This window comes from Corvus kubaryi, unplaced genomic scaffold (assembly GCF_017639235.1).
Source record: "Corvus kubaryi isolate FWS band 111438036 unplaced genomic scaffold, C.kubaryi_AGA036_p1.0 37323, whole genome shotgun sequence".
NCBI lineage: Eukaryota > Metazoa > Chordata > Aves > Passeriformes > Corvidae > Corvus > Corvus kubaryi.
Window position 1 is genome coordinate 656,798 of NW_024581102.1, and position 14,177 is coordinate 670,974.

Below are 14,177 nucleotides of genomic sequence, written 5' to 3' on the forward strand. Positions count from 1 at the left end.
AGGGCTGGGGCAGCTCTGCAGGTGGGGGCTCACCTGAGCACAGGGGCAGAGGGGCAGAATTCCCCCTTTCCTGCTGCCCACACTGGGGGATCAGCCCAGGACTGGGAGGTTTTGGGCTCTCATGTCCAGCCTCTCACCCACCAACACCCCAGGTTGTTTGAAGGAACAGGTGGAAGGCTGGGAATTGGAAGGAAGTGCAGGAGTGAGCTGGGCCCCATGAGGATGTGCCTGCTGTTAGTGTGAGCTGTGCTGAAGGGTAGTGAACATTTCCGTATCTTACTTGGAACATAAGGAATTTGTAAGATTTTTGTAAGCCTGGCAGTTTCTTCCAGGTTTTCCCGTGAATTCCAGCTTGCCCTGCTGAAGGTGATAAATATCGACACTTAATGAGGGAGTAATTTCATGCTCATCTTTAATTCATGAGCTCTGTCATTATCCCCCTGTGATGACGAGATGTCTGCTCTTCAGCCAGTCAGGTTTATACCCCGTTATCCTCTTCAGCTCTTTCCTGAACTGAATTTTCCTGGAAACCTCCTCATATCTGTACCCTGTTTTCTGGGAAGGCTTTGTGTTTCTGCGTTTTATTGTCAGCAGCCTTCGACTGAACGGGCACCACAGCCACTCAGGAGTCTCCTTTTCCCAGTCTCTTGAAACTCCTTTGGAAGTATTTTGAGGGAAATACATTGCTATGTATAACAGCCTCCCTTTTCTGAAGGCTGAACTGGAATTATATTGGAATGGGAGCTGAGTAGAACATGGCATTAGAGATTTATTTTATTCCCAAGTACTGGAGTTGGCTAAATCCCTCCCAGTACAGAGAAGAGTTAATTTCCTTGCCTGGGTTAATAATTTACTTTATCTTAACACATAAAAAGTGGCTCTCCAATATCCTGCTGCAGCTGGGCACAGCCCAGAAGTAACTGTCACCATATAAAAGATTTCATGTCTCATAGTTGGTGTTCATTTGTTTGGTTGCGTTGCTGGGGACACAACATGGCAGCAAACAACTCCCTGAAATGCTGAAAACAATCCAGGGTTGGGTGGATTTGGGGCAGTTTTTTATCATGGCAACCAATCATTCAGCAGGTTTGTGTTTCCAATCACATTTGCGTGATAGTTAATACATTGATTCAGAAATGTAACTTAATGTGAGGGGTGCAGCAGTGCTGGGGCTGACTGGAAAACAAAGGAGCACTGCCCTGAGATGGGCAGGAGGTCCCAGGCTGCCATCCTGGGATTAATGCACAGCCGTGGCCTTAAGTCCCTGCAGGGCTTTGGATCCCAGAATCCCGGAATCCTCCGGGATCATCCAGGCCAAGCTGTGCCCAATGCCCATCTTGTCCCCAGCCCAGGGCACTGAGTGCCATGTCCAGGCCTTCCTTGGACACCTCCAGGGATGTCCCTGCAATGCCCAGCCCAGGACTGGGGCTTGCTGGGCTGGGTCGTGTCCAGCTCTCAGCCCATGAGGTTCTGTGTGCTGGGTGTTGGCTAAAAGGAGTTTGAAGCAGAGCTCCCATGCAAACTGGTTATGTAATAGTGCATTTCATAAATTCTGTTTAATCTTTCTTGGTATAAAATGACCTTGTAGATTTGGGAGGGAAGTTTGGGATTGCAGCTGCTGCCTTTTAAAAAGTCTAAATATAAACAGGTTTTTGGAAAGCATGAGGAATGATCAGTGGTGTTCTCTGATTGGAATTGAAAGTCAGAACGGTGCCATCTAATTAGTGTCAGAGCAGTTTGAGAGGATGGTTTGGAGCGTTCCTGCTGCTCTGGTGTAGCCTCTGCTGGTAATTCTTGTAGGCAGCTTTGGGAAGAGAAAGTTGAATCCTGGGGGCAGTTCTGGGCCCCTCCTGACAGGAGAGACCCTGAGGGGCTGGAGCGTGTCCAGGGCAGGGAAGGGAGCTGGGAAGGGGCTGGAGCAGCAGGAGCGGCTGAGGGAGCTGGGAAAGGGGCTCAGGCTGGAGCAAAGGAGGCTCCGGGGGGGACCTTGTGGCTCTGCACAAGTCCCTGACAGGAGGGGGCAGCCGGGGGGGTCGGGCTCTGCTGGCAGGGAACAGGGCCAGGAGGAGAGGGAACGGCCTCAGGCTGTGCCAGGGCAGGCTCAGGGTGGACAGCAGCAGGAATTTCTGCATGGAAAGGGTGCTCAGGCCTTGGCAGGGGCTGCCCAGGGAGGTTTGGAGTGCCCATCCCTGGAGGGGTTTAACAGCCATGTGCATGTGGCACTTGGGGACTTTTTGTATTGGTTTTGAAAGTAAAAACCCTTTTCATGGTCTGTGGGGAGGATCTGTGCTTGGCTGAGTTCTGAGTCCTGGTGACACTTCTGCCGAGGCCTGGCTTTGGCTGTTCCATATCTGAGGCTGAAGCAGGGATGGGTCTGGACAAGGAGACTGAGCTCTGATAATTCACATTTTCTTGCTGGGTAAAGCTTCCTGTGGCTTGAACTGTTCTGCATCCCCGTGGAAGCTCAGAGTGTCTGTAGACCCTGTTGGTGCTGGGGGGACATGGGGCAGGGCAGCCCATGGCTCCCTGGGACAGCTCCCCAGGGAATGGGCACAGCCTGAGGCTGCCAGAGCTCCAGGAGCCTTTGGACAGCGCTCTCAGACAGGGGGGATTGTTGGGGCATCTGTGCAGGGCCAGGGGTTGGACTGGATGATCCTTGTGGGTCCCTCCTGCTCAGGGTATTCCAGGTGAAGGTGCCCAGTGCAGACCCCCGAGGCCCTGGCTGTGCTGGTCTCCCAGCTCCTCTCCCATTCCAGTGTCCCTGGTTTACCTGGCAGTTCAGTGAGAGGAGAAAAAAGCTGCTGTTCTGTCTCAGCCATTTGGAGTTGATGTGGAATTGATTTTTTTTTTTCAATGAATAAACACTAATTACTTATTTGTATGTTTGTTTATTTTAGGGATAGACTTCAAGATTAAAACTGTTGAATTACAAGGAAAGAAGATCAAGCTACAGATCTGGTGAGTAACACACATCTTCCTTCAGCAGCAGGTGTTCCTGGGGAGAGTTTGCTCTTCCTGAATTCCGTTCAGGGATCCAGGTTTGCAGCTGTGTTCTGTGTTTCCACAGTGGTCACACTCCATGTGTGCGTCTGGAGCAGCAGCAGTGTTTGTAACCACTGGGCCTGGCTGCTCCCTCGGACAGGCTGCTGGCAAACCTCCTGTTGGGCAGGAGAGGATCCTCACAGGCTGTGATTTAGTGGGAAGTGGTTTAAAACTGGAATTTTTAAATTAGGAGTTGCCTCCAGTCTGTGACTATAAATTGACTCGTAGCCTTGCTCTGTGTCAGCAAGAAAATGCAATCCAGGGCTGCACTTGGGCTGGAATTTTCCATGCTCAGCTGCCTGGAACACGGCTGCTCTGTGGGAATGTCTGACAAGAGGCAAAGCCTCAACTCCTTCCTTTGAGCTTCTGTGCATTTAACCAGAGGCTTTTCACCAGGTCAGCTCAGGAGAGCCGGGGGCTTTTCCTGGCCCGTGGGTCTGCCTGGGCTCCCTGCTCACCGTCTGCATTCTGCAGCTTCACTGAGAGCTCAGAACTGGGATTTGTCCTTTTTGTCCCACTCATAACAATCCTTATGGCTTCATAAGGTTGGTGTCTGTAGATGCAGGTGGGGGGGTTCCAGTTTGGAGGGGCACTGGTCTTTCCAGTCATTCCAGGCAGTCATTCCATGACTTCCAATCATGAGCAATTATCCTTCCTAACCAGTGCATCTGGAGTCCTCTTGTCACCAGCACCCTGAGGAAGTGTTAGAGCTGACAGAGAGTGGGTTTGGATGGGATTTTGGGAAGGAATTGTTCCCTGGGAGGGTGGGCAGGCCCTGGCACAGGGTGCCCAGAGCAGCTGGGGCTGCCCCTGGATCCCTGGCAGTGCCCAAGGCCAGGCTGGACACTGGGGCTGGGAGCAGCCTGGGACAGTGGGAGGTGTCCCTGCCCATGGCAGGGGTGGAATTGGATGGGCTTTAAGGTCCTTTCCAACCCAAACCATTCCATGACTCCATGATTAAACTTAAAAAGAAAATCATCATGAAATGTAAAAACAGAAAATACGGAAAAATGAGGATGTTTAATGCAGATATAAAGAACAAGCTGTAATGAAGCTGTGCAGATTGTGGGGTTTAGTGCCTTAGGGAAGTGGAGTTGGGTGAACTGAGATTTATACGACGGCAACTTTTAAATGTCACAAAATTGGGAAGTTGTGGCCTGAATCTGCTGCTTGTTCCTGCTAGGTTCAAACTGCACATTTGAAATGAAATTTGGAAAGCAGAAAATGAAGCTCATACAGAAAGAAATAAAAATAATCTCAGTATTGTGTTTCCAACTTTTCCTGTAGCAGGAGTGTTGCCCAGCAGTGGCTCAGTGTCTTGTGAAGGTGTTCTGTGCAGTGCATCTCTGTTTCCCCACTGCTTCCTCCCTTTGAACTCACCCCACACTTGCAGGAGCTGTGTAACCTTCCCAGAACAATCCAAGGCAGCAGCTGAGTGAGCAGGGGATGGATTTAGGAGAATGTTTCCCGTGTAAACCTGAGGCTGCTCTGGGAGCTTTCCTTGCTCCAGAGTATGGATCTGGTCTTATTAAACCTCCTGAGCTTCCCATGGGCCACTTCTGGAGCTTCTCCAAGTCCCTCTGGACGGCCCCGTCCTTCAGGTGTGACAACCACACCACCCCACACAGCAGGACAGCTCCTCACCTCTTCCTGGGTATGGAAAAAGTGCCCTCGTGACAGTCTCTCAGCCATGCCCTGACCTCTGAAATTTATATTTAGGAGTAAAGCAAGAACACAGAGGTCAGGCTGAATTAAACCCTGCCTGAGGTGAGAAGCAACTCGATACTCAGTAGCTTTAAAACTGGGGGTGCTGCTCTGCAAGGATCGGGCTGGGATTAGCGCGTTCTCTACTGCTCCAAACATAAATGTGCCTGCGAGGAGCAGGATGGCTCCCAGCCCTCAAGGAATGAGCTTGTCCGGGGCAGATCCATCAGGAGGACCACTGGGTGTCAGATTCTGGGTGGAGGCACGTCCAGGAACTGAGGATGTTCTTGGCTGGGTTACTGTCCAGCCCCTCTTTGGGAGAATTGCTGCTGGGACAGTCACCAGTGATGGCCTAGTGCAGGATCTGGGAGAAAGGAATTAATACACACGTGGGAGTGGAAACACTTACAAAGGGTGGGACCTGGAGGGGTTTACAGTGCTGAATGTCTGGAAGAATATTAATACTGTCATGGTGCAGAGAAAGAATGGAGGACCAGAGTGAGAGATCCAGGAAAAGATGGTGCTGGCTTTGGGAAAACGCTGAAGGACTTCAAAGGGAGAGGGTAATAAAGCTAAAAAATTAGTGTGATATCACACATTCAGGAGCTCAGGTAGAGTTGCTTTGAAATGGAAACCAAAAGGCTTTGGCATCCTCGAGTTCCCAGAACTCATTAACATAATGCAGCCACTGAGAAATGAAATGGGATTTCCCTGATGGTGTGGGCAGGAAGTGCATGTGTCAATCCCACAGAACACAGGTTTGATGAGCACTGCCTGGGGAGAAAGGGACTGTCTTAGGAAGAACTACTGGAAAGATGAGGGTTCTTTAGGATATCAGAGCACATCTTTAAAATCCTGGATATCCTGAACAGGTAGGGAGGGTCTGACAGAACTCATTGCCGTTTCCAACGCCAGAACATCAGTTCTGGCCTGAGGCTGGAAAGTGGCACGTGGAAAGCACCAGGAAATGAAGTTTTGCTGAGAAACTCCTCATGGGATGTAGTGGTAGCTGCAGGTGTCCATGGAGGGGTTCACAAGGGATTTCACGAAGGAACAGTCTGGTTTGGACTCTTAAATCCACAGAGGGGATCCCTGGTTCCAGAATTCCTTAACCACTGGGAAATGGAAGCTGGAAAACCTCTGGCCTGCCCAGGTACTGCTCTGAGGTGCTTGTCAGGAGGCACAAAAAGCAGAGCTGGGTTTGTCATCCAGGCAAACTACAGGCTCAGAGGAGTGTTACTGTCAGCTAAAAATGTAATTTTTTCTTTTTTTCCTACTTAGCTGCTCCTCCAACTCTCCTGTCTTTAATGACATTTGTGTGTCAGCCTGTTTTCCTACAGTCTTCCTGACTGATTCCAAATTTTAGGAACAGCTTTATGTTTTTAGTGTGCAGCTCCTAACCGTGTGGAGGACTATAAAATAACATTTTATGTTATAACAGAGTGCATCTCTGCTGGCAATGCCTTTACATGGCCAGAGAGGTGTCCTCAGGGTCTTAGGTAATTCAGCAAGGAGCTGGTGTCAGAATTAATCCCTTGTCGTGGAATGTCTGTGCGGGTGGCAGCAATGTGGTGTAGCCGTCCCGAGTCATTCCAGGTGTGGAAATTCCCTGTGGTGTGCAGGTTCTGGCATTCAGTGAGCGTGCTGGTGACCAGCCAGAGCTGCACACAGCTCCACTCCCTGGGTGCCATCAGCCTCATTAATTCTGCAATTACCCCAGGAATGTCTAGAAGTTAATTCTGTTTGCTGAGGGCTTTTGAGACTCAAGGTGGAAGATGTTCCTCTGGCATGTCAGTGCTGTAAAACAACTGGATAATTCTCTCGTTATGGATTTTTTTTTCCTGGCTGAGTATTGTTCAGAAAAGCTGAAGATTGCCAGTCCTGAGGTACCTTACAGAGCACAGAATCCCAGGATCACTGAGGCTGGAAAAGCCCTCCCAGCCCATGGAGTCCAAGCTGTGCCCGATGCCCACCTTGTCCCAGCCCTGAGTGCTGTGCCCAGGCCTTCCTTGGATGCCTCCAGGGATGGGGACTCCAAACCTCCCTGGGCAGCCCCTGCCAAGGCCTGAGCACCCTTTCCATGGATCCAGCCTGTCCAGACCCCTGTGCAGAGCCCTCCAGCACATCCTCTCAGTCTGTGAGCTGACTGAGGATACCCTCAGTGCCCTTGTCCAGATCATCCGTGAAGGTGCTGAGCAGGACTGCCCCAGCCCCGAGCCCACTGGTGCCCATTCCCAGCTGGATGTGCTCCATCCCAGCTCTCCCTGGGCCCGGGTTTATCCCAGCCAGGAGTGCTGAGCCATGGGCTGGACAGGGGCACTTTTCCCTTTGGGAAGGGAAGTCCTCGGCCCGGTCGCTGCAGCTCCTGTGTTCCCCGGTCTCTCTGATGCAACACTGGCCTGCACAGTTCTGCAAATGTAACAGGAAACAGTGGGACAGTAATAAAATTCTTGGGATTATTTTGTTAGGAATTACTTGGTTTAACATGTTGAGGACCTTCATTTTGAGCCACGTGGACTGGGAGGATGCTTGCAAATCATCAGATCTGATCTCTTCTTGCTGCAGCCGTGTCAGTCTTTCATCAATAAATCATGTTCCATTTTAAGGTTTCTTTAGTCCCTGCCAGGCCAGCTGGAAAGCTGTCCCAGAAATTCCTTCCTCTCCAGGTTAAACCTCTAATATGATACAGCTTATGCATATTTTAATGTTGGCATGAGAATAATTCAAATAGATTTTTCACTTTCCTTGATCATCTCCTTTCCCCAGTCCCACAGGACAACCTCCTTTGTCTTCACAAAGCTGAACATCCGAGCTCTCCCTTTCCTCCCGTGCTTCATTTTCCTTGGCTGTTTCAATGCTCCTTGCCCACACTAATGTGAGCTGGGAGAAGGAGCCAGCTTCCACACGTTTGTGCTACACCCAGGGCTTTGGAGCCTGTTCTCACCTCCCAGAGGTTTGAACAAAGGGATGTGGAGCCGGGGCAGCAACCAGGAGCCGCGTACTCCGACTGTCTCCTGCCATTTGCCCAGGGTGGATCCAGCACTCGTGGGCACTCGGAGAACCATAACTCATTTCCTCTGTTTGCCTCAGCCAGCTCTAATCTCCCATCCATTAAGAGTTATCTCTGAATAATGAATGGGGAATCCATTAACAAGGGGAAAGGGCAGCTATAGTATTTATTTTTTAAAAAAAAAAAGGGAAACACTCCAGGTTCTTTGCTTCTTCCCTCCCCGGCTTTCTTCTCTTCCATTAGCTGAGCTCCAGCTGCCAGAAAAAACAGTGGAGGAGTTAACCAGGCGAGTCAGTTGTAGGATGTGACAAGCAGTGAGTAGCAGCTCCATATTGCCAATGCCAAGTTGTGTAAAACCACTCAGAATTGTTCCTGTGACAGCTGCTGGCCGTGGCAGGAGGGAGGAATCACAGATCCCGAATGTCTGGTGGGGTTGGTAAGGCTTTTCCAACACTGTCCTGCTTGGTAGGAGCAAAGAGTGGGAGGGAGTAACCTGGGGGAAGGTGAGGCAAGTGGGTACAGAACTCAGGGGGAGAGAAAATAATGAGGGTGTGAGTGGAGATCTCTGGAGATGTTTTGCAGGAGTTTGTTCTGAGGGAAGGAGAGGGTCCCTCTCTCTCTCTGGGATATGCTGGGAAAAACATCAATTAAAGTATTAAGTCCCCCAAATTACTTCATAGAATCCCAGAATGGTTTGGGTTGAAAGGGACCTTAAATCCCACCCCATTCCCACCCCTGCCATGGCAGGGACACCTCCCACTGTCCCAGGCTGCTCCCAGCCCCAATGTCCAGCCTGGCCTTGGGCACTGCCAGGGATCCAGGGGCAGCCCCAGCTGCTCTGGGCACCCTGTGCCAGGGCCTGCCCACCCTCCCAGGGAAGAGTTAACAGCTGGGATAAGGGGATAGGCTGTGGGTCTTGTGTGGAAGATGAGCTGGAAAAGGTGAAGCTGTAAAGTTTAAATCCTATTGAGGAGTGGGTTTTGATTCCAGCTGCTCTCAGCCAGCTGGAGAAATGTCACTGGGAAAAGTCCCGTGAAATTCAGTGCAGCCAAGTGCTGAAGTTCAGTGTGGGACATCAGTCCTCGAGTGTCAGAGCAGTCTGGTGAGGCCAGGGAGTGGGATCAGTGAACAGGAATGCCTCAGTGTGGGGCTGCTGAGGCTCAGCTGGAGTGTCCCGGGTTTTTCTGAGACATGGACAAATGGGAGGAGTCCAGAGGCAGTGGGAGCTGAGGCTGTACCTGAGCCCTTTGGCCAGTGGGTGCAGGCTGTGGAGGGTTTCCAGCAGCACATCTGGCATTTTCAGGAACAGTGTGGGGATCCCTGGATGGTTTGTGGAGCTGGGATTGGAGTCAGTTACCTCCCGGGGCCACAGCCAGTGATCCAGGCCTGTCAGGGCATCCCTGGCAGAGGGTGCTTGGGTTTGGGACCTGCCCAGTTCCTTCTCCTCTGCTCCTTGCTCTTGTCCTGGTGTCAGCAGCTCCAGGGGCAGATGGAGATCAGCTGCTGAGGGTGCTGGAGCAGCCCTCGGGGGCTGAGCCAAACGGAGCCGGCAGCGCTCTGGAGAAGGAAATTCACAGAGCTTTTCCCCTGCTTCTCGGGAACTCTTCCTCCTTGGCATCTTTGGATCTTGAGGCTTTCATTTACTCCCCATTTCCAGCTGATCCTTGGCCAGAAATCAGAGGTGTAAAACAGCTGAGGTGGCAGCTGTGGCCAGTGTTGGTTCTGCTGCAGGTGGCAGTGCTGGGGACAGCCGGGATTTCACCGCACTCGGTGCCTGGGGGTGGCCTGGCCCTGCCAGAGCTTTGCTGGGACCTCTGCAGTGCCTGAGAGGGAAATGAGTTAAACTCCATCACCTTTCTCAGGGTACTGGATTGTGAGCCAGGAGCTCAGGGGGACACTGGGCCTTTCCGGAGGGGGTTGTGGGGTGTGTAACCTTGATTTAGACCTGTTTAAATTTGGAAACACCTTTGATTCTCCCTTGTCGTAGAATCACTGAATCCCAGACTGGTTTGAGTTGGAAGGGACCTCAAAGCCCATCCAGTGCCACCCCTGCCACGGGCAGGGACACCTCCCACTGTCCCAGGCTGCTCCCAGCCCCAATGTCCAGCCTGGCCTTGGGCACTGCCAGGGATCCAGGGGCAGCCCCAGCTGCTCTGGGCACCCTGTGCCAGGGCCTGCCCACCCTGCCAGGGAACAATTCCTTCCCAATATCCCATCCAGCCCTGCCCTCTGGCACTGGGAAGCCATTCCCTGTGTCCTGTCCCTCCATCCCTTGGCCCCAGTCCCTCTGCAGCTCTCCTGGAGCCCCTTCAGGCCCTGCAAGGGGCTCTGAGCTCTCCCTGGATCCTTCTCTTCTCCAGGTGAACATTCCCAGCTCTCCCAGCCTGGCTGCAGAGCAGAGGGGCTCCTGCTCTCAGAGCATCTCTGTGGCCTCCAAGAGCTGTATGTTCCTCTTACATGAACAGTGTCAGTGAAAACTGTCTGTAAAGCTACAATCTCTTGGGTTTATGGCCTCTGAAAGACATTGCAGAATGTGCAGTTAATTTTTCATTTATGATTCTCAAATTAATTCTCAGTTAATTCTCAATATACAGCTAATTCCCACCTTACTGCCATGCAGGTTTGTTTAACCACATCTCAGCCATCCCACCAAAGATCCCAGAAGGAGATGGGAAAATCCAGGCTGTCATTGATGTTTTGTGATCAGTTTCCAGCATATTGCTTACATTCACCAACATTTAACAGCACAGCCCAGCTGAGCTGATATTCCATAGGCTTTGATCAAAAATGTCAAGAACATACATTTGTAAGATCAAGGTAAAGCTTCATAAAATTGAGAACAAAATGCCTCTGAGTGTTAAGTCTGAGTTCCAGAGAGTGTTGAGTGATTGTCTCTGTGGCTGCTGGCATGGAAAGGGAGCCTGTGGGCCATCGTGGGGGTGGTGGTGACGGGACAGTTCCAGGCTCCTGGAGAAGCTCGTGCATCCCTTGGGAGGGGCGCAGGGAGCACACACAGGTGCCTGGTGGATGCACCCCGCTGCTTCCCTCGGAGCCGGTCTGTGACGGGGCTGTGGTGTTTCCCACAGGGACACGGCGGGGCAGGAGCGGTTCCACACCATCACCACCTCCTACTACCGAGGGGCCATGGGCATCATGCTGGTGTACGACATCACCAACGCCAAGAGCTTCGAGAACATCAGCAAGTGGCTGAGGAACATCGACGAGGTGAGTGACACATCCCAAACCTGAGCGCTTGTGGCGACCCAAAGGATCCCCAGAGCTCAGCTCTGCCCCAGCCTGGGGACCTTGGGTGTCCTGTGTCCCCTCAGCTCTGGCATCAGCTGTGCCAGGAGGGTTGTGACATTAAACAGGAGCCTGTGGTGTCCTGAAGTACCCACTGTGTACATGAGCAAACTGTGCCTGTGCTGGAGGAGGGTGGGAAGTGGGGAGCACACTGGGAACTGGGAAGGGCAGGTTTGGGAGCAGCTCACACCACACAGTGAGGGCAGAGGGGCAGCACAGCCAGGAGCTGCAGAGCAGCTACACTGTGTGTTACTACTCATAGTAGCTGTTTCCTGAGTGTGAGTGGGGAAATGCTCAAAGGTAATTAAACATCACCGTCTCCAGTCCCTCACAGTCATGTCATGAAATATTTGGAGGTTTCTGATGGTTGGTGCAGGTAGCTTGGATCCTGCTGCTGGGAGTGTGTGTGGGTGGCTGATTGTTGCCCTTGGCAGAGGAGAACCAGGATAGGGAGGCTGGAAAATTTCAGGCAAGGTCAAGTGAAGCAGAAGAAAGTGATGTGGAAGCATTAAGTGCTGGCATCCCCAAGAGGTCATTCTCCAGGAGTTCTGAGATGGCAAGAGAGCAGCACAACTGGTTCTTGGCTTTGTTACGCTGTTCCCATGTGGAATAGATGTTTGGATTTTCCTAGAAAGCATGGAGATGGCCCTGAGCTGAGCACAGGTGAGGGCTGTCAGGCACTGCTCAGTGGAACACTGAGGCACAGCAAAAATGGGATGTTGGGATTTGAATTTCCCAGCATGAAAAGTGGGACCACTATCGTGTTTATGGAAAAGTGCCCAGTGTGGTGGGAACAGGAGAGGGGGATAAGGCAGCACAGGAAGAGACTCAGCAATGAGTTGAAACTAAACTTGAAACGGAGGCCTTTGGATTCTGCAGTTGCTTTGTTAAAAACCTCTGAGGTGTCCAGGTGAGTGATGGATGTCATTGGTCCCATCGGGGCTGAGAAGTGCTTTTGGCACCCTCATGTTCTCAATCTGTGCCACACAAACTGGGCAGCTGATTTCAGGTGCATTGTGGAGGCTGCTCAGGGACTGTGGCTGTAAAAGGGACCTTAGGAGGCTTTTTTATTGTGGGGGAAGCTCAGTAATGGAGTGTCTCTGCCGGAATCACGGAGTCATTGAGATTGGAAAATCCCTTGGAGATCATAGAGTCCAACCATCCCCCAGCACTGCCAAGGCCACCACTGCCCCCTGTCCCCAAGTGCCACATGCACAGGGCTTTTAAATCCCTCCAGGGATGGGGAGTCCACCCCTGCCCTGGGCAGCCTGTGGGGAACTAATTTTTCCCAGGTCCTTTCCTGCCTGGCAGCTTTCCAGCCCCTCTGCCCCAGCCTGGAGTGCTCCAGGGGGTTGGTGTGACCCCGGTGCAGGACCCAGCACTTGGCCTTGTTGAGCCTCACCCCACTGGCCCAGCCCATGATCCAGCCTGTCCTGATCCCTCTGCAGAGCTTCCTGCCTCCAGCAGATCCACATCCCACCCCAGTGGGGCTGTCCGTGAGCTGGCCGAGGGTGCTGCCCTCGATCCCCGTGCCCAGATCATCCGTGAAGGTGCTGAGCAGGACTGCCCCAGCCCTGAGCCCACTGGTGCCCATTCCCAGCTGGATGTGCTGCATCCCAGCTCTCCCTGGGCCCGGGTTTATCCCAGCCAGGAGTGTCCCTGTCCAAGCCAGGAGCTGCTGCTTTCTCCAGGAGAATGCCGTGGGAAACGGTGCTGAAGGCTTCATCAGAGCCCAGGCAGATGCATCCACAGCCTTTCCCTCATCCATTAAGGAGGTCACCCTGTCACAGAAGGAGGTCAGGCTGGTCAAGCAGGACCTGTCACAAAGCCAGGCTGGCTGGGCCTGATCTCCTGCTTGTCCTGCACGTGCCGTGTGATCACACTCCAGGTGATCTGCTCCAGGACTTTCCCCAGCTCTGAGGTCAGTCTGACAGGCCTGGAGTTCTGGATCCTCCTTCAGTACTTGGAGCCTGGCATCACACTGGCCAGCCTCTGGTGAGATGGGACCTGATGATAAATGATCCATATTCCCCCTCCAGAGAGGCCTGTGCTGCAGGGAATGGGCTGAACGTGGGATTCCTCAGCCCTGCCCAGGCTGACACTGCCTCCTCCTGCCCCGACACCATGCAGGAAGCACCGAGCCCTCCCCTCCCTGTCCCTTTGGAGACCCTGCTCCGCTCTCTGCCTTCTGTTGCCCTTCTCTCCTTCATTTCTCTCTTTGGGTCCTGCCCTGTTTTCCTCCCCAGTCCCTCTTTCTCCCCTGGTTCATCCCTCACATTGTGCAGTGGCAAAGTGGGAAGGAGAAAACCATTAACCAGCTCTAGGAAGTCATTAGGAGGCTGGGGTTAATTAACAGCTTGTTCCTCTGCCACTGCAGTGCAGAAGCTCTGTTGTGGGCAGCCGTAGATGTCCCCAAATTCCAGCGGCACATGGTGGCCTGGCCACACCGAAGTGAAGCAGATATTTGGGGTGTGCTGGGGGAGATGTGGAGCCCTGTAACCCTGTCCCTGTGTCCTTCCAGCACGCCAATGAGGATGTGGAGAGGATGCTGTTAGGAAACAAGTGTGACATGGAAGATAAAAGAGTTGTCCCTAAAGCAAAAGGTGAACAGGTGAGTGTCAAACAAAAACTTTTTATCCAAGTCAGCAAATCGCTGCCTAGACTTCTGCCTGCTCCAGGGGGTTGGGATGCCCCAGTGGGATGTGCCAGGGAATGACCACAGGAGCTGGATTTGCTGATGGGTTCTAAGTCCTGGGAGTGTTTTCTCAGAAACTGCCATGAATGGAATGAGTCCAGCTGCAGTTCCTGCTTCCTTTGGTAACTCAAAATTCCCAGACATCCCTGAAGTTCCTCACCGTGTGACACTGTGTGGTGTCCATCCTCTCACATCCAGACACAGACCTGGGATTATTTAGTACATTTTAATTGATCTGAATTGTGAAGTTCTGGATCTTCCTCTGAGCCGCCTCACCTGGCTGGGGCTGCTGGTGCCTGTTGGGGCTGAGTCACAAAACCCCAGAATGAGTTTGGGAAAGAGCTCCCAGAGCATCCAGTCCAACCTGTGCCTGATGCCCACCTTGTCCCCAGCCCAGAGCACTGAGTGCCACCTCCAGCCCTT

General features: G+C 52.4%; 1 protein-coding gene across 1 annotated transcript; it reads left to right on the plus strand.

The window, feature by feature from the left end:
* Positions 1-2,866: 2,866 nt before the first annotated feature.
* On the plus strand, positions 2,867-14,168 carry RAB10 (RAB10, member RAS oncogene family; the record flags this gene model as incomplete). Its single annotated transcript, XM_042029477.1, has 3 exons — positions 2,867-2,958; positions 10,843-10,981; positions 13,581-14,168. Coding segments are annotated over 3 exons (426 nt in total), but the record flags the coding sequence as incomplete, so codon positions are not given.
* Between the last annotated feature and the right edge of the window lie 9 nt (positions 14,169-14,177).